The following is a 26,323-nucleotide window of genomic DNA, read 5'->3' on the forward strand; positions in this document are numbered from 1 at the left end:
TTGTGTCCCCCCCTCCCAGCCACCCCCTGGCCAAGTGTTGGCACTTTGCGATAAATAAGTGCGTTTTGGGACACAGTTTGGGCACTTGGTCTCTAAAAGGTTCGCCATCACTGAGATAAGCCCTACCAATCTGCCTAAAAACTGGCTCTGCTCTCTTAACTTCAGCCTCCAGGCTCTGCAAATTTACTTGTCAAATGCTTGTGTTGTTGCTGTTTTTTTTAAAAAAAGATACCACATAATGAAACAATGCCCAAATAATACAGTCCTCAAGCAAGCCTACACTAAAATGTAATTAAAAATACTGTTTCCTTCCACAGCAGGTTGTGGAACTCAAGAGGGTGTCAACTGGGCTGTTCCAGAACTTCTTTCACATACTTCTAGAGATGTTAAATCCGCTGCATCACACTTTCTCATCTTCAGAACAATAAGTGCTTGTTCCTCAATTTAGAACTTAAAAGACATTTGTTCTCTATAAATTTTGTTCAGTACAATTTTTCCTGGTAAACTTAATTCATATCCTTGGGAAAAGTAAGACCCATTCTTCCCTGCATGCTTATAAAATTACAGATCCATTATCTTTGAGTTGTATTAGTATTGGGGCAGTACTTAGTACCTGACAACTACAGGATAAAGTTATTTGTCAAGTTAAACAGGGTTTGGCTGTATGGTGCTTAATATCCAAACTGCTTCAGATTTCTTCTGATGCCTCCATTTTTTGTTTGCTTGCTTGAAGAATGGTGCCTTGAGGTTTTTTTCCCCCCTAACCTTACCTAAACTCTTACCCCACACAAACCTCAAACCATGTTCTGGTTCCAACCTATACAAATCACTGCTTTGATTACCAGGTTGGTTTTCAGTCCTACCCCCAAAGCTGCTTACAAAATTGAAATCACAACAAGTAATAAAACATAAACTAAACCATTGGAAGATTTAGCAGTTTAAAAAAAATCAAAGAATAAAGCTGCGCAGGTGTAACAACCAACATCTCACATCTGGAGAAAAGTCAAATAAATCAAAAGCCTACCAAAGCTGGGGTTTTTTTTTTCATATGGGGTAGATTCTTTTCATATTATGGGATAGAGATGGGGAAAACACACTTTCTAGAAGAGCAAATTTCAAAGTGATTAAATTTTATTTAATTTTTATCCTGCCTTTTCCCCAAGGTGCTCAGGGTTCCCCTCTCCATCCTTTTATCGTCTCAAGAGCTGAGACGGAAACTGTGAAGCTGAGACTGTGAAAGGCTCAGGGTAACCTACTAAGATTCATGGCTGTGTGGAGGTCTGGACATCAGTATGGCTCATATCATATGGCTCATTGCAGAATAGTGGTTAAGAATGTTAGACAAATATCTGGAAGACCCAAATTTGAATCCTTACTCCTCCCATGAAAGTTCATTGGGTGACCTTGGGCCAGTCACACTATCTCAGCCGATCCTACCTCACAGGGTTGTTGTGGACATAAAATGTTGGAAGGAAGAACAATGCGAGCCGCTTTGGGTCCTCATTGGGGTGGGACATTAATTAAATTAATTAAATTAAAACATATTGGTAGTGGTAGCTCCTCAGCTAAACTTCCTCTGCAAAAGAATGTCATGCTTTAGAATTCTAGAAGAATTATCCTGTGTAAGAACTGATTTATACAATTACAGATGGGAGATAATAAAATTTAGGCCTTTTAACAGGAAATATGCATGTGCTGTAACCATGTATGTGCAGTAAGCAGTTTAAAACTCTTGGAATGCTTTCCTTCGTGTAGTAAGACCCCCCCTAAAGCAACTATCGATCTGTTCATTGGTTCAATAAAGTTCAGCAGCCCTGTGGTATGAGTGAGTTTTGGGAAATACTTTGAAGACTTCACAAACCCAACTCTCTTCAGCCCAAGCCTCCAACCATCAAACTACACTGTCAATCAAAGCTGATGTTAGAATGTCAACATTCCAGAATTTTGGAACTATTTCTGTCCCTGTAAAACAGATTTCTCACCAACAAAGTCTCTGATAGTTCTAACGTGCACAAATATAGGGCTATACTTACAGATCGGTACAGCCCATGACCTATCAAACTCAAGACAGCCCATCAGTCAGCAACTGCAGCATCCCAGGTGCTTGACAATCCCAACATTTTTACAGTCCAAAGAGACACAACAAAACTAAGTGCCAGGTAGGCAACTCCATGACTCCTTTTCCAAGTGAGTGAGTACAAATTGCATCTTCCTGGTTATACCAGCACAGTTCTACTCCATCTTGGTTTCCAAGAAGCCAGAGCATTACTCAAACAGAGGCTATGGGACACTGCCCTTCAAGTCAATAGATCACTCAGCTCCAACAGTGGAGAATCGCAACAAAAGTTTTGCTCCAGCAAATTTTCTTTACACATTAGAATTCCCCAAATATTGCAGACCCTTTGCTTTGCTCTTCCATCTTTTCTCCTTGAGGGAGATATGACCATATCCCATATGAACATAGTCAGTCTGGAATGGTAGAAACATTAAACATATTATCTTACATTGCCGATTTTACCAGGACATTTGAAACACACAGGTCGCTCCAATTCTGTCCAAATATCCAGGAAGATCAAACTATTTGTATACCTCTCTTGTTCTGGAACAGCAGTGGTGTAGTGTCCTTTAATCTGGATGAATCGGGTTTGATTCCCTGCTCTGCCACTTGAGCTGTGGAGGATTATCTGGAGAACCAGATTAGCATGTGCACTCCAACACACGCCAACTGGGTGACCTTGGGCTAGTCACAGTTCTTCTGACCTCTCTCAGCCTCACCCACCTCACAGCATGTTTGTTGTGGGGGGGGGGAAGGGAAAGGAGATTGTCAGCCCCTTTGAGTCTCCTCACAGAAGAGAAAAGGGGGGGATATAAATCCAACTCTTCTTCTTGCCAACTGTTTCAATGAAAATGTTCCAAATGAAAATGTCATGTTGAACAAGACAGAAGAATATGGCCTGGTGTTTTAATCATTCTAATTTTACTAGTTTATTAGTTGTATATTTCCTGTATGTAATTCCTGTTTTGTGTATTTAATTTAATTTGTAGCTTTCTTCTAGCTATACAGGCAGTTTTAACAGTTCTTATGTAAATTATTGTTGGTATTGTACTTGTTTTTGGGCTGGTCTTTGACTGTAATAAATAATTGAACTGAACTCCCTGCCTCCTGGACTGCATGTGGATTGGAGGGTTACAGCTTGTGAGCCTTTGCTTACGGATCCTCAGCACTGCCTTCCTGATTGAAGCGATGATTAAAAGCAGCAGTATAAAGACAATAATAACCTCATCGCTAAAACCAGCCAAGAAAAGCTTCACATGGAGGAAATACAGATAAAAATTAATTGGGTGTGATTATGAATTTTTACCAACTGCTTAATGGTCTTTGCAAACATCTCCCCCTCTATATATCTAAAAGCAGGCTTTTTAGCAGGGGCCATTAAGTAATTTTGGTACTGGTTACATAAATATTGGTATGAAGGCAAATGACTGGAAAATCAAACCTCTGTTAACCTCTGAAAACAGATAGAAACTTTTTTCAAGCCACAGATCCATAAAATGGATCGCATTAAAAAGGCAAAGCTATCTATGCATCTTGCACATTTTTATCTTGCCTCTCCTATGAGGAACTCGGAGAAGCATGCATGGTTCTCCCTTCCTGATTTTATCTTCAAAAATATCCCCTGAAGTAGACAATAGTGTGAGGAAATGAGTATGGCTGACACAGTCTCATCCAGAAAACTCCATGGCACTGTGTGAATCTGAATTCAAGTCTTCTAGATCCTAGCCTCACAAATTACTTCCTGTAGTCCCGTCCTCCAATTTCCTTCCTATCATCGCTTTTTCCCACTGTCAATAGAAACAGTTCCCATTCAGCAATCAATATCACATCTTCATCTTCCACCCATCGATTCTATCTTCACAAACCTCTTCAGCTACCCTCTTAGGTTAAGTGGCACCAAATGGCCCCAGTCATCTAGTAACCTTCATGACTGAACAGGGATTTTGACTTGGGTCTCCTTCGTCAGGGACCAATGATCTAGTCGCTGCAGCACATTTGCTCTTGCATCAGGAAGAGTATCATGTCATAAAGAAAAAGTCAAAATTCCAAACTACTGATTTTTGCATCACATAATTACTGTAATATTCCTGAATCCTCTGGCATTGGGAAAGGCTCAAAACAACCTTAATGTAAACAGCAATTAAAACTTTTTCTGCAGCTGTCTCTAACCATTGTTCTAGAACAGACCTGGGCATTATATGGCCCGGGGGCCACATCCGGCCCGCCGGATGACCCTGACTGGCCCCCCTGCCTTGCTGGGGAGCGAGGCGCCTTTGAAAGCCCCGCAGAAGCCGGTTGCCTTGGCTGCCGGCTTCTGCGGGGCTTTCAAAAGCGCCTCGCCCTCCTGCCTTTTGGCCCGGCCCTCCACATTATTTTCTGTTTCTTATGCGGCCCCATGGAAAAAATAATTGCCCACCCCTGTTCTAGAACAAGGTAATGGTAATGAGATCTTAAGATAAGTTTACAAATTACTTATTCCGAAACAGGGAAGAAATATCTCTAAATGATAACTTTTATTGTAATGACAGGTTCTCAGATAATTTTGAAAGAAAATAGAATTTTGGTTGACTATACCAGAGCACACAAACCCAAATGCTACACTGGGGGGAAAAAAAACAGAAAATGCATGGTAAGAAGCTGGTGTCACCATCATTGTGCATTCTCTTATTTTATTAAATATTATTTACTTTCTTACCAGTTATTCTCCAGTCATCATTCTTTTATTCACCTCTTCTGCTTAATATACTAACACAAATAATTGTCTTGAATGTGCTTACTGAAAATGTATTATCTGGATTATAGCGACTAACAAATCCACTGCAGACGTGTCATTGAAATGAACAAAAGCTGAGAATGGCAGGTTGGAAAACTCCCAGAAAAGTTTGTGTTCAATCTGTGGATCTCTAAGAACAGCTACTTATCCAAATATGAAATGCATGCAGCTACTTATCTAAATATGAAATACATGCAGTTAGATTCACTATCAAATCTGCTTATCTTTGCCTCATGTTAGACAAAGTCACCACAGAGAAGTTGTAAGAGTGACAGTTATGGTGAATTCCCCAAAAAGGAACTCTGGATCTACAGAAAGGCAATCTCACTTTTATATTCAAATGGCAGCACAGTCTATGAAGGGCAACCCTTAAAGCTCCAGCAAATATAAAACACAACAGTTCGGAGTCCTTATTCATAGCGAACAAACATTTGTTCTCCTAAAGTTGTGCTGGCTTCTGGGGCTCAAATCAAGGTCATGGTTTTGACCTTTGAAGAAGAGTTAGTTTTTATACCACACTTTTCTCTACCATATGGAGTCTCAAAGCAGCTTACAATCGCCTTACCCCCCCTTCCCACAACAGACACCTTGTGAGATAAGTGGAGCCGAGCGAGTTCTGAGACAGCTGTGATTAGCCCAAGGCTTCATGTGGAGGTATGGGGAATTAAACCTGGTTCTCTAGATCAGAGTTCAATGCTCATATGGAGGTGTGGAGACTCAAAGTCAGTTCTTCAGATTAGAATTCACTGCCCTTAACCACTAATATAACACTTGCTCTTCGTTTCCTGAACAGTTTGGATCCACGGTACATGAAGGACCATCATCTTTTGTACCAGCCTGCCTGAGTCAGAGACTGATGAGGGGTGTTGCTATAACGTGCCTTGTCTGAAGTCAGGTTAGTAGAATTTGTGGGAGAACTTGACCAGTTGCTGCTTCCAAACTACAGAACCCGCTCCACAAGTACAGGAAACTGGCACCATCTTCTACAACAGAAGGAGGAGTTTCTGTCCCTTAAAACCATCAAGCTCAATGACATGTTTGATGGTTCAATGTTCTCTTTTAATACGTCCCAAGGATGATTTTATTATATTTAAAAGTGGGGGGAGGGTGTGAGATCTAGGTTTTAAGCGATTATTGAGCGACATCTTGGGAGGCTATATGAGCTGAAAGGCAGAACAGAAATTAAATACAGTTAAATTAAGAGTTGGAAGCTACCAAGAATAAAGTCCATTTGTTTGAAAGCTTTTAAATTTGCTTTTCATATTGCACTGGAGAGTGAATATGAGTGTTAAGGGACTAAGTGAACTGTGGTATGATATGCTGTTGTAATGAAAACACCAGACAAACTGAAACTGTTCATAACAAGCATCTCACACTCAATCATTTCTAATTAAAATATTTTTTAAACAGAGGAAAGGCTCAGTTGCTATAATAGTCTAATTCATGCCTTATTTCACTTTAGAACAGAACACTACTTTAAGAATATTTAAATTTATCTAGTGTGCTGCACGGGTGAAATGCTTACATATGCTTTGCTTAGGCTTATGAATAACCAGAATCCAAGCCAAAACTTAAAAAGCTGGCTTAATTTACATTTATGTGCTATTCATGTATGCCTTTTGGTTGCATTTGCCATGTCCCCACATTTCCCAATACTCAACCAAGATTTTCACATGATCTCCCAGGTGACAGAGACACATATTTATGGCTCACATATATACATGTGTTTTCCATGACCCAAGTAAGGTAATTATGCCATGATTGGATAAGTAAAGTAAAAATATGTATGTAAATATGTACAGAGCAGCAGTGGCGTAGTGGTTAAGAGCAGGTGCATTCTAATCTGGAGGAACCAGGTTTGATTCCCCACTCTGCCGCTTGAGCTGTGGCAGCTTATCTTCAGAGGTGTATCACAGAGGGAAGTCTGTTACACACTGTGTCCTCCCACACACGCCAGCTGGGTGACCTTGGGCTAGTCACAGCTTTTCGGAGCTCTCTCAGCCCCACCCACCTCACAGGGTCTTTGTTGTAAGGGGGGAAGGGCAAGGAGATTGTAAGCCCCTTTGAGTCTCCTACAGGAGAGAAAGGGGGATATGAATCCAAAATCTTCTTCTTCTTCTCCTAAATCCTTCTTTATTCTTGTACTGGTCATTCTATAATTTCATACGATCTTCCTGATCTGATATGACATCACAAGCAAAGGTACATTATGAGGAATTCTCCCTTCCATGTAACATTCCTACATACAGGAGTTGGACTTGATGGCCCTTGGGGTCTCTTCCAACTCTATTATTCAATGATAAACCTTTTTAGACTGTAGACATGAAAACCGTATCTATGCCATTTGCCTGCTGGATTCCAGAGCCACAATCACCAAAGATCCAGTGATATCTAAAATCAAACCTGAATAAGTGGTCCTTTGATCTTTTCTAAAACATATAACATGCTATTGCTGCCTTACCTTGAATATGTAATTAAACCAGTTGCCACTGGAAAACTAAAAGCGCAATTCTTTACACGATACAGAGATGATGGGATTATGAAGAATTCACATCTAATGGAAGATGCTTGATCAATCAGTTCAGTGATAATTATAACCTTGTTCCTTTATCAAGACCACAGACCAGAATTAGCTAATATTCCTTTACTCCAGCTGCGCTCACTCCATTTTTCATCAAACCTCATCCCACATCCTGTTTCAATTAGCAGTTGCATTCAGGAGTTTAGCTCAACAGTGAGTGTCTTAAAAGATGTAAGTCTTGCCTTTGCTCCCGTGAACTAGTATCTTCCAGGGCTTTTCACCCTAGCCAGTTCCCCATTATTCTTTTTCCAAATGACACTGAGCATGCATGTTCCCGCTTGCCAAAAAGATGCATTTTTTGTTGTTGTTCTACTTTTCGTTTTAAAAATTGCTTCACCCAAATATCAGTGACTTTTCCTCTACCCCTGACCTTACCTACAGTTCCATACAGATATCCTGGCATATTTGTGTGTATTTTTAAAAATTCACTCACCAAAAAGCAACTGCACACTCTGCCTGGGCAGGAAATGCGTGAAGAAACTGACACCAATAGCAGGGGTCAAATGAAAACAAAAGACATGCCGAAGAACAGATACAGAGGAGTGCTGATGCAGAGATGCTCTTAATCCCAATCAAACAAGGGAGGAGCCACCAAGTACTGAGCGGGCGACAAAGAGAAAGCTATTTCATTCATGCAGTAGAATTGTCTTTCCTCTTTTAAAGGACTGACGGTTTGAAACACAAACCTTTTTTCTTCCACATGAAATGGATGAGGGAGATTTAGTTGCTGGAGTAAGATTTACAAGTGACTTTGAGTATGACCTTGGATTAAAATCGTTGTATCTTAGCTCTGCCATCAGCACACTCCTACACAGTCTATAAAGTTACCTAGCCATTTTTGTAAATCTTCAAGTTACAAACATTGAAAAAGGACCCTCCTGTTATTTATTGATTAGGTGAGTTGGGCACTACAGGTTCTCTGTAATGTTCTTTTCTTCCTTTTCCCATTAAATCTATCAAGCAAATTATTGATTCATTACCACATCACCTTTTCGCTAAAATGTAAAAGCAATATAAATATGCCCTTGCCTCGTAAAATCACCCATCCTGCACAAAATAAGCTTCCCTAATTGTGCCTGTTTACTTTAATGCAATTTGTCTTCCGTAGCTTTCAAACTTTAAGTTAGTTACACTTAATTTATTTGGATAACCTGGTTTATGCTTCAAGTTCAGAGCAGTTAACAACATGATTAACATGCATGAAAAACAGAGGAATATAAAATTATACTTGTCATTTTATTTGAGAGAGAGACTGAAATAACCTCAGGCATGCTTACCTATGCAACTTAAAATTCTTCTGGATTTTTTTTTTAAAGTCTTGCTGTGCTTCTGGAAAAATGTGTACAATTTGGTCAGCCTCCAGGGAAACAGTCTTCCCCAGCAGAGATGAGGCCAAGAAAAGAAACCTGTGGGGATACGAGTCAAGATCTGGGTCTATGAGCTGTGGCTTTGGAAAAGAATATGACTTATTGCAATTTTCATCAACTAAAAAGTACCCTTTGTGTGTTCTCCCTTGTTTTCTGTTGACGTCATATAAAAAGGTTACAAAAAGTGTTTTCCTTTTCAATAAAAATCTTAATTGAAGAAAGGGCTGTTGTTGTCATAGGAAACAAGATAAAATAATCTTCTGTGTCAAATATTTATAAACCGCATGTCTGAATTTCTCTTGCCCAGGTTATGAGTTCCACTCAGCCAAAATGAAGTTAGTATTAAAAAGGGTTCTCAAGCCAGAGCCCCTGAGGCAGAAGACCCGACAATCAAAAAAGGTTTTCTTGCACAACTTCTTGGATACTTTCCCCTTAAACTGAAAGGTACTCCTAAATCTCGGGATTTGCTCTGAAAAACCTTTGATATGGCCAATCATAATAGTCCTGTTCAGACATCAAAAAGAATACACAAAGGTGTAAGCCCTCCATCTTGATCTCCACTTATTCATTACACTATGGCTTGACGAATCCCAAGTGCCAGGACATCATGGTGCCTTGAAATGTCATTGTGGTACCAACTATTATCGACAATGATTTTACAGTAACATCTGTCAGTAATTCTCAGTGGAAATGGAAAAGGTTGGATCCAACTAGTAATAAGGAGGTGAACTGGCTGAGACAGTAAAAAAAAACCCTGGCTGGATTCAAATTCAAACTTATTTCTCATTAGAATGTACTGTTGCAAAATATAAATATGCATGAAGTTCTTATAATTGCTTGTTTATGTACGAAGTTAAATCTATGCCATTTAATAGCGATGGATTAATTTATTTTCTAACCACTTAGATTCTATACTGCTTCCAATATTAGACTGACCTGAGTTTTGAAAACTAATAATTTAATAATGATAAGATGTGGTGAACACAAAAAGGGTGACCCTTATATTTATTTACATATTGCAACATTTTGTCATAGCTTTAACAGAATTATGAGAAACTGTATGGCTGAAATTCTCCTTCTTTATCTTTCATTTAAAGAGATCTCTTCTTTCCCTCACAATTAAATAACTCAACTAGCTGATCATAATGATGCCATGTTGACATCAGAAAAGTCATATTCTTAGCTTTTTTTAGTATTTAGGAGCCACTTGAAAAGTTGTCTTTCTATTACTATTACAGACTCCTTAGAATGACTATCTGAGATATTCAGGTAGCAAAACTAAAAAAACAACATTTATTGCTGTAGGATTCTTATGGATGGCACTTATGGAAAATAGCCAAGAAATTCTCTCATCTAGGGTAGTATTTGATAATTAATTAAAGAGAAAAAATAATTTGATTTATGAGACAGCAAAGAAGGTTATAACTATTCCATACATATACCAAACATCAAAGGTACAATTTTAAGCCTTACTTTTTAATTAGCAAAATCTACGGATGTTGATTAAGAATCTTCTCTTTGAAGGTAACAGAGATGAAACATTATCAATCACTATGGTATGCCCATGGGCATACAGCCCAAGTTTTGAGGGCATATATTTAATAATTTGTAGGGAGGGAAAGGGTAAGGAAATAAAAATATTTGATTGAAGAAGTACAAAAATAGGATTTCTCTGGAACTTCATCCCAAATTAGTGATGATTTGAGATAAGCTTGGAATGACAGTTTACATAAGTCTTGCCCCACAATCACCACTAATCCTGAGAAAAGAATCCAAAGTACAAAGCATCTCCTTAGTTATATATATTCTGAAGACACCCATTATTTGAGGATATATGAGTATACAGTGATGATTTCCTTTGGTACAACAGAAAAGCTTATGTTCCTTCAACTTTGTAGTTACTACCAGGACAAGGCCCTTCCTGAAGATTTCTTCAACTACTGCCCGAAATGGAAACACTATGCTATCATTTGTTATCACCAAACAATGAAACAGATCTTATTCTTTTCATTTTATGGCACCTAGTACCTAAAAACAAGGTGTTGCCCTACTCTTCATACCCTGCCTTATGGAATAATGGATTTAATATGATTTTTCATGCAACCTGTATTGGCAAATGCCAACTCTCATATACACACACACACACGCGCGCGCGTGTGTGTGTAGCAGAATGTCCACACCAAAAGCAGGCCAAAAGGGCAAAAAGGTCCGTTTGCAAGATTAGATCACTGAATGAGTTATTCCAGCTAAACGGACACTGGAAGCCTCATGGACATGCATCTTGATTACCACACCCCGCCAAAGCTGCTGTAACACAAAGAACCTAGAGAACTTCCTGATACCAGATTTTACATTTCCTCTGCCTTTAGGAACAATCTCCTTGACAATAGATCCCTTCCTAACGACAAACGCCTCAGCCAAATTTGAATACCTAGGCAGAGACTCTCAAAATACACTCTGCATAAAGCCATTCAGGGCTATCACTGATACAATCAAGAAACAATTGGCTCTAACATCCTGGGACTTAGAAAACAATAGATTTATTTATTTATTTATTGGATTTTATAGACCGCCTTATCGCCGAAGGGCTCTAGATGAGCTACTAATCAGCTCAGCCCAGCGATCCCAGCATAAAGAACACAAAAGTTCCAGGAAACGAAACTTACTTTCTCCTGCCCCAAACTGCACAAAGGGGTATAAAAATACAGTGTACCCCAGACTCAGCGCTCCTTACTGGCCTGAACCTCTCTTGGTCAAGTTGGTTTTGAGACACGATATCGTCCTTCACTTGGATTCACATGCTGGTCATATGAATCCTTGCCTTCTCCAATAACTTCTCTGCTGAACCTAGGTAACATATAAGTCCCCTGCTCCCCCTCCTAATCTTTCATCCAAACCTATTCTTCCTCCCTGCTTATATCTATTAGGAATGGTGTATATGCTTCTTTATCCCTCACTGTATGAATGTTACAACCAAAACTTATAAATATATTTAAACTATAATTTGGTCTCCTTTGTCTTCTCTGTGGAATGTTTCAAAAGCCATTTTCCGGTATAGTTGTTCTAAAGATCCCACCGCTAGCCTACCTCTCGCTGCCAAGCCGAATTATTTCCCCCAGTGCTAAATGTTAACAAGTTTCTTACTGTTGAGCTAGCGTAACAAAGGGGAATAAATATGCACATATTTGTCATAAGAAGCAGACACTTTAAGTCTACTAAGGAATCGGAATAGCTAAGAAGTTTAAAAAACAATTGTGCTAGCAGCCAAAACCAATATAAATTATGCAGCCCATTTCAGAAGCTGTGGCCAGGGGCAGCTCTGTGGCTGCACTGTCTTTAGAGGGCTTTCTGGCAGTGCAGGGGTGCAGCCAAAATGAAAAAAAAATCTGAAAATCCTCAATAGTGTTGAATGGAGTTTGGATGGCATAACTCCAAGGTCCACAGCATTCCTGACCCTAAAGGCCAGGTGGAAGCCAGCTCCACCCCCGGGAACGCCTCTGTTCTGCCCTCTCTATGCTGACAGAACCGGCTGCAGAACAAGAGCACTGACGCTGTACCCAGTGCCATGTTCAAGTGTCTCTAAACACTGTAGCACCTGCCGGCCTTCATTTTTGCCACTCTGCTGGTGTAACTGCCCCAGAGAGGGCAAATCTGCCAGCATGGGCCCACACTGCTTCCAGCAGGTGATCCCCCCACCCTGGATTGGGTCAATAGTCTATTCCAGAGTAGTGAAGGAAAAGTACTTATAAGTATACAACTACTTAGTTTTTTTTTAATGGAATGCTTACTTATTTGTTTGCTTTTTGCATTAATACAAGGAAAAAGTATGTTGTCCCACCAACAGCATAAGATTGATTAAGAAATCACAGTAAGAAGTAACTATGGCACTGTTGAGGTTAAAAAGCCCAACACGATTTAGGATGATGAAGTTCAACCACACCTAAGACCAAATTCTAATTACCAAATAGCAATCCCCAATGTTTCTTAGAATCAAAGAAGTCTCAAGAATTGACTGACACAACGTAATCTCCACTGAATACTTTTTGGGTAATACAGATCTTCTATTTTTAATATATAATGATATTTTTTAGAGAATTCTGCTTAAAGTATTTGATGGCTGTTCTGCATACAAAATCGACTCAGCAAAGCCAGAGAAAGTTTCTCAGTAGCTCAAAAGTTCAAATCAGCACATCAGCATCTGTGAAAATATACAATGACGGCTCAGTGACTACTTCACAGGTCTCCATGCAATCAATGAATTTAACAGGGGGCTTAACTACTTTTCCTGCTACAGATCTCACTAAACCAACCATTGTTTTGATTCCCAATCTGAAAGCAATGAAAACTGCAATTGCTCCCTTTAGTACAATGGTGCATAGAATACTGTCCTTTAAATAAGCTTTACTAAGGATTTCACTGCTTTGGATAACATCCAGAGAATGCTTACAATGTTAAACATACAATCCAGCCAACAGAAGGAAAATTCAGAGTTCGTGTATAGGAAGCTCAGTAGCATTGTGTCAAAGAGGGAGAGAGGTTGGACCTTGGTGCATAAAATAAAATGGTAATTCTTAAATGTATCCAAACTGGACATTCCAATTCAAAATAAATGAGACCACACACGTGCGTTCCGGTGGATTCTTTCAGATGAAGTATTACATTTAACTGAATAGGGAGTTATTTCACTTATGGGATGTTAAATTTTAAGAAGAGTTTGTATTTATATCCCTCCTTTCTCTCCTGTAGGAGACTCAAAGGGGCGTACAATCTCCTTGCCCCTCTCCCCTCACAACAAACACCCTGTGAGGTGGGTGGGGCTGAGAGAGCTCCGAAAAGCTGTGACTAGCCTAAGGTCACGCAGCTGGCGTGTGTGGGAGGTCACAGGCTAATCTGAATTCCCCAGATAAGCCTCTACAGCTCAAGCGGCAGAGCGGGGAATCAAACTCGGTTCCTCCAGATTAGAATGCACCTGCTCTTAACCACTATGCCACTGCTGCTCCTTATTTTGTAGGTGCAGTTTTTCAGTCCAGAGAATGATTCACATTTGCATTCCCTGCAGGGCGTGATTCACATTTGCATTCAGTCGAGGGAGTGATTCACATTTACATTCCCTGCAGCAGCAACCTACTACTGTCAACCACACATTTGCATAGCAAGTTCCACCCAAACATTTACTGATTGGTTCCCCACCTGGGGACATGACAATTTATGCCCCACTAAAACATTCCCTTTTCACTGGACATAGTGTATAACAGACTTCTCTCTGTGATACACCTCAGAAGATGCCAGCCACAGATGCAGGCAAAACGTTAGGAACAAGATCCACCAGACCACAGCCACACAGCCCAGAAAACCCACCACAACCACTTGAATCGGGCCGTGAAAGCCTTCAACAATGTTTTTTGTTTTGTTTTTGCCATCAAGTCACCGCTGACTTATGACAACCCTATGAGATTTTCAAGGCAAGAGATGTTTGGAGACAATCTGCCATTGGCTGCCTCTGCAACACGACTTTGGTATTCCTTGGAAGGTCCAAAATGTGACTGGTTCAGCAAGCTTTCATGGTGCAAGTGGGGGTTTGAACCTGGGTTTCCCAGGTCCTAGTCTGATAGTTTAACCACTATACCATCCTGCTCTCCTCCATGAGGTTGCCATAGTAAAAATCTAGGATAGATTTACAAGCAATGGGCATTTTAAACATTAGCTTGAGTTCTATATGCTTGCTACTGCCCCTGCCTCTACAGTCCTACTCAAGTAACATGGGAAGAATAAGCATGGGTAGAAAATGCCAACAACTCAAAAGGTAAACTGGGTCACACCACTAAGTCATATTGATTTCAATGGAAGTGCTTACTTAACTCTTTCTCATAGATAATTAATACCTCCACCCGCCAAGGATTTCCATGACGTTTTGATTATCTTCAATGTTCTTCAGGATTCCGATGTAATTCTGCTTACTGAAATCCTTACATAGCTATAACGGATATAATGGTGACTCAGTAAAATCTGACGTTCTTCTGCTCCTTGTATGTAAGCCCATCTCAATTTTCTCTTACTACAGATCATCCTATTTATTTGCATGTCACTTTTTTGGTGCAAAACCTGAATATCTTACTAAGAGGCTACACTCCCTTGCAGGGCTGTAGTAACATTGACATTAGACTGATTTTTATAAATTGCTATGGAAGTAAAGAGGAGACATCAAATTGCAACACAGCAGCATTGACACATCTTCTGCTAAAGTACTACACTTGTTGGCAAATTCCTCATAACAATTCCAACTGCAGACAACAAGACAGATTAAGGCCAAGATGCTTGAATGACAAAATATTTAATGAAATAACGGAGAAGTATTTTTTCCCAATCCATATGTGAATTTTTAAAAGTTGCTGGAGGGAGATCTTCTTTTTTTCCATCCTAACTTACCGAACACCTGCGCAGTAATCTTCTGGCAAAACATTCTCCTGACTATCAACTGCAAAAGAAAACCGTGAAGTTTTGATATTTAACACACTTATTGATAAGAAGCAGTAGGATAAACTGCCCAGATTGCCGGCCCCAGTCAACTAAATCAGTGGTTCTCAACCTTCCTAATGCCGCGACCCTTTAATACAGTTCCTCATGTTGAGGTGACCCCCAACCCTAACATTTATCCATTTTACAGATGGAGAACACTGATGCAAAGAGTCTTAGGCGACCCCTGTGAAAGGGTCGTTCGACCCCCAAAGGGGTCCCGACCCACAGGTTGAGAACCACTGAACTAAATGGACATGTGGGTGCTTCTCCAGAATAACAATGGGGGCAATTAAACCACAGAAACCAATTCTGCCCCCAACCGCAGAAACCAATTCTGCCCCCAACTCCATCTCAAAAAGGGAAGCTGCCTTTCAACAGCAGTCCCTGAAGGAAGGAATACTGCTAAATATTTCCGCAAGTCTTACACTTGAGCAGTTAGCTGCTGCAGGGCATTCGGTTGGGAGGAAATCTGAAACAAATAAACAAAAATATGGAAGAGACCTGTGGTAGGTACACGAGGAGCAGTTTACTTTGTTCTCCTTTTATCTGTAGCAGTTTTATCATGGCAGATGTGATCTAACGGAGCCAAATTAATCTAGAAACCAAATTAAAAAGAAACTCTAATTGAGGCTTGCATCTCCTACTTCAGAATTCAAGTTACTAAATTACTTGTTCTCTTCCCGTTGGACAATTACGCTCTGCTCTTCTTTCATGCCAGAAGTTCCATAAATATATGAATACTTTGAATACTCTTTTAGCAAGTCTAAACCCATGCAGTCATCTTACCTATCTAAAGTGAACAGCTAGAAGAGAAAGAGAATTTCTCCCTTTAGTCTAATCCCTGACTTCTGTCAAGAGCTATGTAGCGGTATGGTAAAGTTAATTAATTATGCAGTCAACTGGGGTTTTGTACCCAGATATCTTCCTGATGTAGGTCTTTGAACATCTGCCCACTCTAAGCTCATGAATCAGTGTCATTTACAATGTGCATTAAGATAATTGAACATAGTAAGGGGGAAATATATACAAGAGAGCTAATATTTCATGTAGGAAAGCTCATTTTATCAGTACCAGAATAGCAAGTCAGACCACCACATAGTTGGCATCTTTGCAACAAAGCTTCACAGGAACTTGCAGTGTACAAATATCTCCTACATTTTGAATTTATTTCCTCAATGGATGAAAAAAATATGGTAAAATAATTAAATTACACCCCCCACAGAATCACATACAGTGGTCAGGATCCTGAGACTCAGTTTAGGTGGGTTTGATGGGATTTTAAACTTTTAAAAATAATCCAAATCTGATTGGATCTAAAGAAATCCATGATTGAATACCTGGATTCTAGACAAAATATTAAAAAGGAAATGATTTGTACACTTTTTTTTCTTAGCTCAAAACTTAACTTTCCAGCAACAATGGTGGTTCAGATGGATCCTACGAATAGAAGGAAAATAACTGCAAGTTCAACAAAGAACTCTTTTAAAGCTAAATTGCTCATACTCCACTTATGCAAAAGCTTGCATAACTTTTTTTGTGCAACAGAAGACCAATTTTGGATTCAGTTTCATTCTTGCTAGGCACCGTTCTAGCACACGGAGTAAAACTACCCTTCTGTGAGCCGTAGACACCTTCCATGTGCAACAGAGCAGCTTTGGCTTTACCTGACTTTGTCTCACAGCCCATCTATTTAAAATAAAAACTTGTTTAGCATCCTGTCTTGCAACATTACACAGCCACATCGTTTGGTATAACTCACCCAAAACATAGAGTCTTACCGAGCAATCCTCTGCAGTTACAAGAGTTACAAACCTTAAGGGGGAGCCTGCAATTACAACTCCCAAAATTACAGTTGGTCTGCAGACTGCATAAGTCAGTTCCCCTAGAGTAGGGGTGGCCAACCTATGGTGCTCCAGATGTTCATGGACTACAATTCCCATCAGCCCCTGCCAGCATGGAGCATCATACTTGGCCACCCCTGCCCTAGAGGAAATGGAAGTTTTCGCAGGTGGACTTTATGGCATCACATACATACTTAGCTCTCTCCCTGATTTTACTTACTGGATACTAAGATCCAGATTGTAAATATATGCACCAGAAAGGACAAAACAACTTCAAGGTTTATGACACTACACTATGATCCCCCAACTAACCATTCATTTAATGCTTTTGAAAGTCTTTAGCCCAAACAACTAGCTTTCCTTTTTGGCATAACCAACATTTAGCAGGTGTTTGAATTTTCTAATTGCTCTACCAATTTAAACTTAACCAGCAGGACTAAGCTACTGCAGACTTCCCAGTGAAATAAATGGCCTCAGAGTGAATAGGATTACACAGTGAAAGAAGTGCCTTAAATGGCAAGGTATGACCAAAATGTAGTTGAAAAGCAATGAAGCTGGAGCTTTTGGAAAGCTATGTTTTACTTTGTCTTACTCAAGTGGGGGTCTGAATAACAGCAAGCTTGATTTTGGAAAGAAGTGAGGTGCATAGCTTTTTATATTAAAACTGCAATCTAAATGTTCCTGGGACTGTTTCAAAAATGGGAAAAACCTCAGATAATATTACGAAGCTGTTGTTTATCTAAAATATCATAAGGTCCCACACAAAGCTATCCTATCGGGCAAAGGCATGTTATTTGGGACAAAAGCATGGTATATTAAAGTTCAGTCCAAATCTGGACTTCATCAATCTTTAAATATAGTTTAATTCTATTTTCTGTATCTATCTTATAAACTCAAAAGCTGCCAAATTTCATTTTAAAATGTCAGTTTGAATGCTAGTCAACCACAGGAAATAGTAAGAAAGGAGGGGAAAGAATGATATCTTTTGAGGCTCGCTGGGCAAAATCCCACAGAAGGTCCTATTCAGTGCTGTAAAGCTGAAGACATTCTGCTAAAATCATTGACTGTGCAATCCCACAAACGCTTTCCTGGGAGTAAGGCTCATTAAATACAGTAGGATGCTGAAATCTGTTTGGGAGCATGCTCAGAAGAATTGTAAAAACACAGTATTTTTATAACAAATCATAAGTCCTGCTCTTTTAGATCTTAACCATATGTCCATTTCTACAGTTAACAAGGCTGCCAAACAGTTACTTACGCCGTAGATTTATCATTTACCTTTTAAGACAATTATTTATATTTATGTTCATATATTCAAAAAAACATCAATATGGATGTCTTACTGAGATATTCAAGAAATTTATCATTTATAAATTAATTGATAAGCAACAGCTTATCTGATTCTCTGGTGATGGTTTTTCAATGTTGCTTGTTAGCAGAAAAAAGTCCATAAAAGGTTAACAAGAACATCTTTATTGTATCAAAGTACCATGTTCAATAACAGACAAAAATAAAGGTGTTGACAAAGACAGTGCATAAAAATGAATAAGTCTCATATTCATTCAGGACTATATTCTAATGTGGAAGCATACAATTTTCTCAACTGCTGCACCTCAACTGACCGAGTTAACATCTTTATGTGAAACAGAGTATAGGCACTAAGGCAGCAGTTCTTTACAAAATTGCACTCTCTAGCACAGTGGTTCTCAACCTTCCTAATGCCACGACCCTTTAATAAAGTTCCTCATGTTGTGGTGACCCCCAACCCTAACATTTATTTTACAGATGGAGAACACGGATGCAGAGAGTCTGAGGTGACCCCTGTGAAAGGGTTGTTCGACCCCCAAAGGGGTCGTGACCCACAGGTTGAGAACCACTGCTCTAGCATTTATATAGCATTTTTCAGCACTTAAAACACTGTTCACACATTGCTTTTTGTGATCCTTACAGCATCCCAGCAAAGCAGGCCAGTATTCTTAAACTACTGTTGTCGGACAGGGCAGGGCGGCGGGAGGTTGAGGGAGACATCTGAGGCTGAGACCCAACAGCTTATGAGTCCTTGGCAGAGATGAAATTTTTTAAAATGTGGAACTTCCAGATGATAGCTCATTCTTTTAGTTACAGTACTACATGATCTTCAATACACAGCTAAAGATGTTAAGGCCTTCAGTGAAACAAAATATCTCAGTGGCAGTATTCCACATCAATATGGATCTAGCTTGGGGAAGCACTGTAGATTATAGTGCTTCATTCAAATAACGAGGCACTACCCTACCTACAGGCGGAATACCCGCAAGCTACCATAATATTTTAATCATAGTAAACAGGTCCTTTACTTAAATAACTGATCTTAAAGAGAAAATGTTTGCTTAAACCCATGAACTGAACTCTACCACCTTCAAGGAAAAGTCAGAGATTGACACTATTATCATTGACAAGATATTCAGATATTAAACATAATCCAGGTAGTTTAGATAATTTCCACAGAATGTGCCACGATTGTGCCTAGAGACAATACATTCATGGAGCAGCACTTGATCTAGAACATTCACGCATTATTCAATTTTGTTTAATATCACAGCCAACAGTTCTTTAGTTGGCTGTTGGCCTTTCATGACAATTTGAGCCCCACCCAAAGGCCTAGGATGTTGTCATGTGTTGACCTAGTATTGTGCAGATCTCAGCAGGGTTGCCTGTTGAATCTGACAGATGTTGATTTTGTCAATTTGAAGGTGTTTCAAGTGCAGCCCTAGTGTTTTCATAATGGCACTCGGGGTGCTGATTACCACTCAGACGACCTCAACTGGTTTGTGCCATAGTTTCTGGATCTCAATTTTCAAATGATGATATTTAGTGACCTTTTCACCAACGCTGCTGTCCCCAGGTATTGTTAGGTCAATGATGGTCACTTTCTTATCCTTGATCATGACAAGGGGGTATTCACGAGGGGAGTTTATTATTTATTTATTATTTATTTATTGCTGTTTTTGTTGTTATGTTTGTATGTTGCCCTTCCCCTCAGGGGCTCAGGGCAGCTTCCATCATATAATAACAACATTATATAAAATTGTAAAAACATATAATAACTAAAAAAAATTAATAGCTAATAACTAGAAATGCTTCTTATGATTATGACAGCTGAAAAAAATTCTAGTGTGACTACAGAAATTGCCATTGGGAAGGCGAAGGTGTAGGTATTAAAAATGCTGGGTCACATATTACCATACCCTTCAGAGATAGCAAAAGTGCATTTTATGATGAACTGAAATGATTTTTTGTATTTTTGTATCAGAGTCTATAGAAATGGGGCTGGAGTCTAGATTCAATTACGGAAAGCAAATAATCAGCATATGAAAATTCTTAAAACCATGTTTTCAATGATAGCTCCATTAATAAAAAAGAAATGTTTTGTATACATGTTGTAAAGATGAAACAATCCTTTGTACACATTATTCTCAAGCACCCTTTCATGTGAAACATCTTGAAAGTTCAAAGCAGCTGCTCTGAAATGTATGGATCTGAATACAAACTTTTTAACTCCTTGGGACATTGCACATATGAATGAAGACGAAAATGGGATGGCTGGCATGTTTTATATCACACTACAACTGCCGTAGGAATAAGAAGGACGTCAATTGTAAAGGCTCGTCATTGAAGGCACCAATAAACTTAAATGAAAAATTATTTTAAAAAGCAAAAAGGAAAAGAGGAGAATTCATTCACAGACCATTTTAGACAGATTGCTGGTTCACACTTTGATACTTGGAAAGTTGCCAAACAAGCACATTTTCAAAGGCAAAAAAGGTGACAGACAAGTTCACAGCACTACAATGTTTCAGTATTTTTTTTTAAAGCTTACACATAAATCCCATCATATTCTAAAGCATCAAAGTTAATGAAAACAAGTTATGTGAAACAAATATACTGTGATTATAAAAAAGGGTATATTTAAAGAAAGTTAATTAAAATTCAGCACAGGAAACTATACTACTTAGTTGTTCTCCTGTTTAATACCTACTCAAACAGAAAGTTTTTGTTTCCAATTCCAAAACACACCCTTTCCTCCAGATTTTGCTGAAGACTTTCCCAAAATCAATTAAGCACAGGCACACAGAGGCTTGCAGTACTTCCAATTTGGGAACCAAAAAGGAAGTTATCCATTTTGTAAAACTTTCAGAAGGAGTCTCTAACATGGTTCCCATGGGTACCCCGGTGGCCACTGACACCTCTCCTGGTGCCTGCCAAGTTTTTTTTTTAGCAATGTGCTGACAGTGGCATACTTTCAAAAATTTGCACCTGGGAAAAAGTTCTGAAATTGCACCCTCTGACCCCCAAAACAGTGCCCTCCCCCCAAAAAACTGTGCCTTCCCCCTGGGTGGGCGGAAAGTGGACCAGGCAAGCAGCGAGTAGGCTGGGTGAGCAGTGGGCAGGCCAGGCAAGCGGTGGGTGGGTTGGGTGAGCAGCAGTGATTGCTAGCGTCACAAAAAAAAAGGCATTTGCAATATTTCTGAAAATGAATGTAGCCAATATGATCATCCTCATGTTCCAGATCAGGTACTGCATTGTTTTTGTGGATCATCCAGTTGTGTATGCTGTTAGCTACAAGGGCTTGCTAACTGCACTGATTTTTGTGTGGTTGAAAAACAGAACAAGAAAATACCCTTGTCATCATGCAGTGATTTTTGCTTATTAACATGTAGGTTACCTTGACGTTTCCTTCAGTATTGTAAAAAATCATCTATATTGAGGTACTGGTACAAGGCAAAATTATTTAATCAATTTATCACATGCTAATGCACAGTTGCAAGTGCAGCTCCAAATTCAAATGCAACTGAAAATACAACTATGGCAAATAAATTCCACCCAGATATATGCAAATATGCCTCATCACCCATCCCACCTGTGAGGTGGACAAAATATATATCCCACTATACATTCTCTCCAAACTGTGGCATGGTGAGAAACGCATCTTATCGTGACATGCTACTGAAGATGTCAGGCGTAGGTGCGGGGAAAATGTTAGGAGCAAAAACTACCAGACCACAGCCACACAACCCAGACAACATACAACAGACAAAGCAATCATTATCTAAAATTATTTCACCACTGGGCAGGGGCAGCCCACATTTTAATGCTGGCATTTGGGTTTTGTTGAAAATCAGTGTAGCTTCATAACTGTATCACAATGTTTATGAACTATCATCAAGGCACAGAATATATGAACTGGTTCAAGGAATTGCATCTAATTTACGTCTAAATATTGCAAAATTCCCAGATCCCCATTATCTGGTTAGATAATTCATTTTTGTTTTCCATAAGCAAATTTCCAACATATTCCCTTTAATGTTCATGTGAATTGAGTAACAGCTGTCTAAATATGAAAGTTAAGAAGGACACATTTCTGATAAGCTGTGAACAAGGACAGAATTAGCGATTCCTAAAGGACATTCGGGATCCTCCAGACAATGAACCGGAGACAAGGCTATGACTCAGAATATAACATGAAAAAAATATCATGGGAAATTTTATCAAACCATAATGAGTTTGCCCCATTTCACTTCTTCATCTTAAGTTAATACTGTATCATAGCTCCCAAGAGCGCATGTAGTCTTTCCAGACATTGTGTCATTAACAGTGTAGTTTATATCTAACGTAGTAACGCTATTTTTGTATCTGTCACAAACATAAGTGACTCGACTTTCATCAGCCGGCACCAGTCAAGTCAAGTCAACTTTATTGTAGAGCCATAGGCCATTACAATATTACTACATTAAAACATCTAATCCATCTTAATATACAGATTAAAAATTTACGACGAAAATCAATTATGTGGAACTAGGTCCCTCACAATCCCTCACAATTATGTGGACACTAGGTCCCTTCCAATATGTCTAAATTGCATTCAGACATATCCTATACAGCTTTTGATTTAATCGTTTACTTTCATGCATTCTTGGAACGAATCTTTGAGGCTGCCAAGGCGAAAAGGCCAACCCTATAGGACAGTGGTGGCGAACCTTTGGCACTCCAGATGTTATGGACTACAATTCCCATCAGCCCCTTCCAGCATGGCCAATTGGCCATGTTGGAAGGGACTGATGGGAATTGTAGTCCATAACATCTGGAGTGCCAAAGGGTCGCCACCACGGCTATAGGATATGTAAGGATCCAAATCTGGAAGGAGAAGTTATATTTTGTCTGATTCAGAATATACCTGGGACAGAGATATAAAACTATGCAGAAACTTAGCCCTAGGCTCTGCGTACAGGGGGCAGTTCAATACATAATGAGGTAGATCCTCTACTTCATGTCTGCAAATTCAAATTCGTTGTTCAACTGGTATTTGAGCATATCTAAGCCCAGCAGTGAAAAAAAAGTCAGTCAATTGATCCTCACTTTCACTTCTGCATGCTTTTCCGCTCAAAGAGATTGGTCAGTTTTGTAGCCTTCAGCTGCCTTGTCTGCAGTGAGTAGAACAGTTTGTAGGGTGCCCAGACCTATCCTTGCAACCTCCTCCTGACACAGCTCAGGGGGGCAACAGCATATTCGTATACTCCTACCTTGCATTTTGAAAGGAAAGGAAACAAACCTACAAGTTCTGAGAGATTCAGTAATAGGCCCAGTTTCGTAAAGCAAATAATTTGTTAGTGAGGAACTTGATCGTTATGAACAATACCGCAAACACGTTTTTTCCTTGTCTTTACTATAATAAAACACTTTCCTTCTCTTACCAGCTTCTGCCTTTTGCTTGGTGAGGTGCTTGTGGTTGGTAAACATTGTTGTAGTGTCCTGAGAGGCTGGTCTTTCCTCCAAATCAGATTCAGCGATGGTAGTGCAGCTTCCTAAGTTGCAAACAGAATATTATGTTTTAAAGAGGATTTTTTTAAAAAAAGACAGCGACTGTCGGACATTGATCCGTATGCATCTAATTGAGCTGTGCTATTCACATATATGCTGCAAGGAAAATTAGGTTAAATATTGCAAAGTGGTGGGGTGCTGTGTGGTTTCCGGGCTGTATGGCCGTGTTCTAGCAGCATTCTCTCCTGACATTTCACCTGCATCTGTGGCTGGCATCTTCAGAGGATCCTCTGAAGATGCCAGCCACAGATGCAGGCGAAACGTCAGGAGAGAATGCTGCTAGAACACGGCCATACAGCCTGGAAACCACACAGTACCCCAGTGATTCCGGCCGTGAAAGCCTTCGACAATACATTGCAAAGTGGTGTTATATCATTTTGCTTTTATGGCCATCTGTTTTATCATTGCTTAAAGTTTACCGTAGGACATTTAGCCCATCTTGCAGGATTTTAGCTATTGGGGTACATTTGTTGTTGTTTTCCCCCGTTTTGCTATGTTCATGGGGTTGTATTGTTCTGTATATGAAAAGATTGTGAAGGCCTATGGCCAATACAATAAACTTTTTGCTTGCTTGCTTTATACCACCCTTCTTCCATGGAGTTCATGGTGACCTACATTGTTCCCTCTCCTCTTCCATTTTATCTTCCCAACAACCCTGTGAGGTAGGTTGAAAGAAGGGAGGGACAGGGGATGAATGTGTGTGTGACTGGCCTACGGTCACTCAGCTACTTTGAAGGCAGAGACAAGTTTGAACCCAGAACTCTAACAATTGCTCTGCCTGTACAAACATGGAAATAAATTCTGAGTAGGGCCTCCACTGCTCACCTCAATAGATTATAGCTCCAATGAAAACACTTTCTAGGGACCCAAAGGTAGATAAGTCCATATAAAACAAAAAGACAATACTTTTCAATATACATGGAAGCAAAACCGTAGCTACGCAATTGCAGGAGAAGCTCTACAAACGCAACATTCCCTAATACCCATGTGTCCGCACAGGCAACATATTGGTGCCATGGAGATTGGGTGGCTGCCCGGCAGGGGAGTTCTTGCAGGTGGCTCAGTTCCACTCAGCGAGAGTGAGCTTCTGCACAGTAATAAGGAAGCAACAATACAAAACCTTTGTTGGCATGACAGAGTAAAATACAGATGGACACAGGTAAAAAGTACAAGATTTAGGGAGGATTATGGTTGCCATCTATATCTAGTTGAAGTGTCAAAAAATTGCAGTAGGAAGGAGGCCTTAGAGCAGTGGTTCTCAACCTGTGCCCTTTGGGGGTCGAACGACCCTCTCACAGGGGTCACCTAAGACCATCAGAAAATGTGATGACATCATCGCGCCAACCCTATGGGGTGTATCAGATAAAATTATGGGGGTCACCACACATGAGGAACTGTATTAAAGCGTTGCGGCATTAGGAAGGTTGAGAACCACTGCCTTAGAGGGACGGTTGGTGTAAAGCATTTCTTTTCCCAGTTGAAAGTGTTGTGCCTTCACTTTCTGCAATCGGAAAGGCACGTAAATGTTATAAAATTGCGACTGACAATTTTGAACTTTATTCAATTGTTTCAACAAAGCGAAAATTATTATTTTGTTAGGTGAAGCCTCTCACTGGATTGCTTCGAGGCTTTGGTCTTGAGCAGTGCTGAGAACAGTTCTTCGAAGCTGTGGTAACAATTGATGGGGCAGTGGGGAGACTGCTAATAACGGACGCTTGATGACTGGGCCTCAATTTTTCATGGGATGCTTTAAAAAAAATCAGCTATATGAAATAAAAGTTGCTATATGAACCTGACAAATAACATTATCAAGTCCTATGTCACACATTTCAAACAGCCAGCTGCATACAAGTCTCTGCTGTAAAACACTTTTTTTTTAAGGAAAAAAACCTTTCCTTTAATCTTATTTAATCCTTGTGTCTCAGATAAAATCAAATTTTGTGAACATAACAAGCCATTAAAATCCATACAAATAACCCCTTAGGCAGGATTTTGTAACACTGAAATTCAGTAAAATGTCACGTACTCCGTTAGCACGTATAAGGTTTCTCCACAGAACTAAAAAATTCTCAAAGTTTATTTTGAAAACCGAAATCCCCAAGGTTAAATATAGTCTTGAAAATTAATACCTTTTATACCAAACTATTTCATTAGGCATCCGCACAACTTTCCAGTTGAGGTAACTTAATCGCTGTCAAAAAAAATGTCACCTTGCCCTGCTTAGGCACCTCATGCTATTGGCTGGAAGGAAGAACGACATCCTGATTTTGGTTTTGATCCCAGGTGTGTTAAGATTTACTTGTCAACTGACACTGTCAAAATGTACCAGTA

General features: G+C 39.6%; 1 protein-coding gene across 3 annotated transcripts in view; it reads right to left on the reverse strand.

Moving 5' to 3' along the window:
- Positions 1-26,323, reverse strand: part of BBS9 (Bardet-Biedl syndrome 9) — a 231,032-nt gene that overhangs the window by 74,456 nt on the left and 130,253 nt on the right. For all 3 annotated transcript variants that reach the window (XM_048510716.1, XM_048510714.1, XM_048510715.1), the window contains one exon: positions 23,866-23,976. In XM_048510716.1, the coding sequence (XP_048366673.1) occupies positions 23,866-23,976 (111 nt within the window). The remainder of the gene's footprint in view (positions 1-23,865; positions 23,977-26,323) is intronic.

The sequence above is a fragment of the Sphaerodactylus townsendi genome, linkage group LG11 (genome assembly GCF_021028975.2).
Source record: "Sphaerodactylus townsendi isolate TG3544 linkage group LG11, MPM_Stown_v2.3, whole genome shotgun sequence".
Lineage (NCBI taxonomy): Eukaryota > Metazoa > Chordata > Lepidosauria > Squamata > Sphaerodactylidae > Sphaerodactylus > Sphaerodactylus townsendi.